Source organism: Tupaia chinensis, unplaced genomic scaffold (genome assembly GCF_000334495.1).
Source record: "Tupaia chinensis unplaced genomic scaffold, TupChi_1.0 Scaffold000129_1, whole genome shotgun sequence".
NCBI classification, from domain to species: Eukaryota; Metazoa; Chordata; class Mammalia; order Scandentia; family Tupaiidae; genus Tupaia; species Tupaia belangeri.
In genome coordinates, this window is record NW_006159598.1 from 369,229 (window position 1) to 374,575 (window position 5,347).

At 57.8% G+C, this 5,347-nt stretch overlaps 1 protein-coding gene across 1 annotated transcript in view; it reads right to left on the bottom strand.

The window, feature by feature from the left end:
• The window catches only part of SHANK1 (SH3 and multiple ankyrin repeat domains 1), a 57,085-nt gene that overhangs the window by 47,916 nt on the left and 3,822 nt on the right, over positions 1-5,347 (bottom strand). Inside the window, 4 exon segments of the mRNA XM_006144690.1 lie at positions 731-847; positions 1,145-1,312; positions 3,226-3,377; positions 3,545-3,653. Of these exon segments, the coding sequence (XP_006144752.1) occupies positions 731-847; positions 1,145-1,312; positions 3,226-3,377; positions 3,545-3,653 (546 nt within the window).

The following is a 5,347-nucleotide window of genomic DNA, read 5'->3' on the forward strand; positions in this document are numbered from 1 at the left end:
CTCCTGCCACTGCAAGTTCTGGTGAGGCAGTGGGGCTGGGGGCTGTTTTGGAAGACTTCCTGGAGGAAGGGGGCTTGTAGTCTGCAGTGTCCTGCCAGGCCCTGCCTTCTGAAGTCCCTGTAGGAGCCCTTGAAGGGGACACTGAGGCTCCTGGCTGCTGACTTGCCTGGGATCACCTAGCCCTCAGGAGGCAAAGGGCTGGGTTGCGAGGCTGCCACAGCGGGGATCCCCACCAGCCCTTCATGGCCCACCTCCCCTGCCAGCTCCTAGAGTGGTGACCACCCAGGCTGAAACCCGCACCTCTGGCCCCAGGTAGCACCCACAGGCATGGCTGGCTAGACCGGGAGGCGGAAAGGAGGACTCCGACTCTTCATTTCCTACACTAATCCCCTCCCGTCGGTTTGTGGGTCCTCGCAGCGCCCCTCCTCTCTTCTACTCGGACAACTGCCGCTCATTAGAACCCTGGGGTCACACCCTCCAGGAAGCCACCTGCACCCCGGCCACCCTACCCCAACCCCCGGACCTAGACTGTGACAGCAGGGTACGCTGCCTGCTCCCCGCGAGGCCCAGCCCGCCCCTCCTCCGGGCACCCAGCGCTGGGCCGGACGGGAGGAGCTAGGTAAGCACTCCCACTCCTGAGGGCGGACGGGAACGCGAGGCTGGCGCGAGGGCGGCGGCTGTGGGCGGGGCGAGGGGCGGGGCGAGGGCGGGGCGGACGACCCGGGCAGACCTTGTTGTAGAGCGCGCAGATGTGCAGGGCTGTGTTCCCCGAGGCGTTCTGGGCTCCGGGCTCAGCCCCGTAGAAGAGCAGGTGTTCGAGGTGCTGGGAGTGGCCCCGCTGGCACGCCTGGGGACACGGCATGAGGGCTGGGTCAGACCACGCGCCCTCGGGGCCAGGCGTCTGTCTGTACGCCTCCCCTAAGTCCAGGACTCCCTCACCGACTCCCAGCCTCTTCCGCCCGTTCCTGCTCAGGGGCCCGGGCTGTCAGCATCACAAGTCTGTGTGCCCAGTCACTCCAAGGCCCAGATGTCCGCAGGAGGCCAGGCGGCCAGTCCCACGTCAGAGATGCCAGAGATGTCAGAGATCGCGGTCTCCTGCCCCAGCCCTGCCCTCAGCCAGCGCCCACCCTCACCGCCTGCCCACCTGGTGGATCTCCTGCCAGCCGTTCTCGTCGGCGACGCCCAGCTGCGCCCTGTTGTACAGCAGCAGCTCACAGCAGCGGGGGTCGCCCCCTACCATAGCCGTGTGGAACAGAGGGGTCAGCCCCCGGCGGTCCTTGTAGTTGGGGGAGCCCCCGAGGTCCAGGAGGGCCTAGGACAGAGAGGGCCCAGGCAGAACTGAGGACAGTCACTGAGCACAGCTCACTCCCACCCGACAGCACCAGCCGGTTCTGCTGCAAGGTCCTTGCAGATGACCCCAGGCCAGCCTGTCCTTTCTCTGGGCTCCTCCGTCCCCGTGCACAGCCTCCTAGAGACCACCCACGCCGACATCTGCCCAACCAGAGCAGGGTCCAGCGGCCATGGTGTACCACACTACACAGGCCAGCCGGGGGACAGTGCGAGGGTGGGGCCCAGGTGTGGCAGGGCCCCTGGCCAAGCAGGGGATGTTATTAAGAAGGACGAGGACCACAAAGATGGGGCATGGGGGGCAGCCTGTGGAAAGGTGAATGGGGGTTAAGGTGAGTATGAGGACCCGTCACTGCAGCTACTGCTAGGGGCAAGGAGTGGGCCAGAGAGAGGGAAGTGGTGGTGGTGGCCCTGCGTGGGGACGCCTGTGGCAGTGCTGCCCCATGGGACGTCTGGATGGCGGAAATGAGCAACCGAGCCTTCCAACGTGGGGCCACCGTGGGCTACGAGCCCGGGAAGGCGGCTTGTGAGCCCAAGGGACTGAGATTGGAACTTCACTTCGGCTGGCTTAGTTTAGGTCGAAGAGGCTACTGGGTTGCACAGCCAAAGTCTGGGGGCTGGGTGTGGGCGGGGGTGAGTGTGCTGGGGACCCAGAGAGGCCCACTGGTCCCAGGGCCCTAAAGGCTCTCAGCGGCTGGGGGTGGCCTGCATTAGGGGTTCTTCAGGGAAGGGCTTTGAGAAGAGGCGGAGGGTCCCTTCGGCTGGAGTGACTGCAAGCTGGGGCGTTTGTCGACGGCTGCCTGTGTGTAGGGGCGACCACCTGACCTGTGTGGGCAGGTTCAAGCACGGTGGCAGCTTCCAGGGCGAGCAGAGCGTTACAGCCGACTCTGTGGGTGTACTCTGCAGGTGCGTGGGGTTTGTGTACTTGGGAAAGTGCACTTGGGCCCTGTACGGGGGACTGCCGGCGTGGAGTTCGAGAAGCGCAAGGGCCGGCAGGGGGCGTGGTGGGTAAGGCGCCGGATCCCTCATCCCATGAGTCCCGGACCTGGAGGCTTGCTTTCTCCCTTTCCCTTTCTCTCTCTCTCTCTGTCTCTCTCTGGTCAAGTTAAAAATAATAATAATAACAAATGGAATTAAATATGTTAAAAAAGAACAAGTGCAAAAAAGTTTGAAATCCATGCACTGTCTTCCTATAACATGAACTTTCCGTGAACTTTCTTGCAGACCCCTCATCCGTCAACAGCGGGCTGTGTTTGCCTGAGAGAGAAGCGGGAGAGGGTCTAAGGAGTGGAGCGCCAGGTTTGCAGGAGGAGATGGGCCTTTTCAGAGGGGTGTGGAGGGTATGGCAAGAGCTCTTTTGTTTTGGGTAAGTCTTGCTGTGTCGTGGTCCTCCTGCCTCAGTCTCGAGTCCCTGGGATCACAGGTGTGTGACACCGTGCCTGGCCATTAGGGTAGAGCAGGAATTGAACCCAGGCCTCCCGGCAGACTCAGCCTACAGCACGGTGGCTTAGCACCCACGGCACCCTGGCTGGGCTCCATTCTGTGTCTAAGGAGCAGAGGAGGGTTTATGCCTCGAGGAGATGGGTGAGCCGGTACTCAGCCAGGTCCAAGGAAACAGAGCCATCCTGAGAGTCTGGGGAGGAGGCCGTGCCCAGGGAGAGTCACGTGACTGACTGAGCACAGAGAAAGGGCCAGCATGCCCAAAGGGCATGCCCAAAGGGTTGGCTGTAGCGGAGGCGGGTGTGCCTGGGTGTCTAAGGAGGGACAATGGGGGCTGCGAACCTGCCAGTCTACAGCAAGGGGCTCTGCACTGCGGACGCAGGGGTGTGTGGGGCTCGGAACAGACACAGAAGGACTGGGGTTTCCCTGCAGCCTCACCGTGAGAGCCAGACAATGCCGGGCGCATGCGGCCTTATGCAGTGCGGTCATGCCATCTCGGGCCCGGAAGTCGATGTGGGCCCCGCCCAGGCACAGGGTTCGAATCACCTCCACGGAACCTTCGGTCTGGGCTGCCAGTGTCAAGGGGGTCTCTGGGGGGCGAGAAAGACCTGTCACATGCAGCACCTTTGCCTCTCTCCGGCCCGTCCATCTCCTAGACGCCTTGTTCTTGCTCCCAGCCCTCTAGTGGGGACTGATCTGGGTGCAGGAGGCCTTCCTGTCCCGCCCGCTGCCCTCCATGACATGCGCCCCTGCCCACCTCCTGAATCCGAGTCATGGTAATTGGGGTCCAGCCCCTTGTCCAGCAGCCGCGCCACCTTGTCAGACGTCCCGAGCTGCACATACTCCAGGAACTTCTTCAACCCCGTCTGAGACACGGACAGAGAAGGCAGGCCGTCAGGAAGCAAGGGGGAAGCAAGAGGGAAGAGCGAGGGTCTCAAGTGGCACCCTTTGGTCAAAATACACACCAAGCCACACAGGCTTTCAGACGTAAACGTTTCCTATGGGACCAGCTGATGGTGTAATGGTTACATTGCTGGACTCCCACATAGTCAACTGCAGTTCAAGTCCTGGACCTGGAGGCTTAACACTCAAGCCAGGTGCATGTGCGTGTGTGCCCAAAAATCCCAAGAGGAGAATGGAGAAGGAATTGCAGCATGGCCATCCCCTGTGGGGAGTGACTTCTCGCTTTCTGTCTCTCTGTCTCTCTATTTCTCTGTTGAGTACATGCACCCTGTAGCAAAAGTCTCTCTTTTTTTTTCTTTTTTTTTTTTGGAGAGGTTTTTGCTATAGGGCACGTGCACTCGCCAGATAGAGAGAGACAGAGAGACAGAAAGTGAGAAATCGCCCTCCAGGGGGGATGGCCACTCTGCAATCCCTTCTCCTCCATTCTCCTCACAGGATCTTGGGCACGCACGCACACGCGCCCAGTGTGAGTTTAAGCTGCCTGGTCCAGGACGCGAACCACAGTCGACTACGTAGGAGTCCAGCAACATAGCCCTTACGCTAACTGCTGATCCTGCAAAAGTCTCTCTCTTTTTTTTCTTTTATAATTATTTTTTATTTTTACTTATTCATTCATTAATTTTTTTTTTAAATTTGACCAGAGAGAGACAGAGGTTGAGAGTGAGAGAGAGAGAGGAAGTGAGAAAGCAAGCCACCAGATTCAGGACTTGAACCCTGGTTGGCCATGTGGGAGTGTCCAGCGCCTTAATCACCACGCCACCTGCTGGTGGTTACCCCCTCCCCCCACAAAAGTTTCTTTTGAAAAAAATAAATAAGGAGTCGGCAGGTGGTGTGGTGGAAGGCGCTAGATCCCCACGTGGATGACTGCAGTTCGAGTCCCGGACCTGGTGACTCGGTTTCATGCTTTCCCTTTCTCTCTCTCTTTGTCTGGTCAAATTAAAAAATAATAATAACAAATTAAATAAAACAAAAGTTTCTTTGAAAAGAAAGAGGGGTGGGATCAGCAGACGGCGTAATGGTTATATTGTTGGACCCTCACATGATCAACTGTGGTTCGAGTCCCAGACCCAGAGGCTTGAAACTCATGCTAGGTACTTGTGCCTATGTGCCCAAAATCCCAAGAGGAGAATGGAGGAGAAGTGACTGTGGGGTGGCCATTCCCTGGAAAGTGATCTTTTGTTTTCTATCTCTCTGTCTCTCTCTGGCAAGCACATGCATCCTCCAGCAAAAATTTCTCAAAAAGAAAAAGACAAAGAAAAGAAAGAGGGACCTGGCCTGTGATGTGATGGTTAAGATGACTGGGTCTCACATGGCCAACTGTGGAGTTCAAATCCTGGCCCTGGCAGCTTGAAAACCACGTTGGGTGTGTGTGCGTGCATGCCCAGAATTCTGAGAGGAGGAACTGCTGTGTGGCCATACCACCTGCGGGTACTTTCTCACCTTCCTCTGTCTCTACAGCGAGCGCACGTGGCTTACAGCAAAATTTTTAAAAATAAGAAAAATAATAAAAGAGGAAAAGATAAACTTCGACTGGATTGAAATTCACTGGAATGATATACATCCTTTTTCTTTTCTTTCTTTCTTCTTTTTTTTTTTT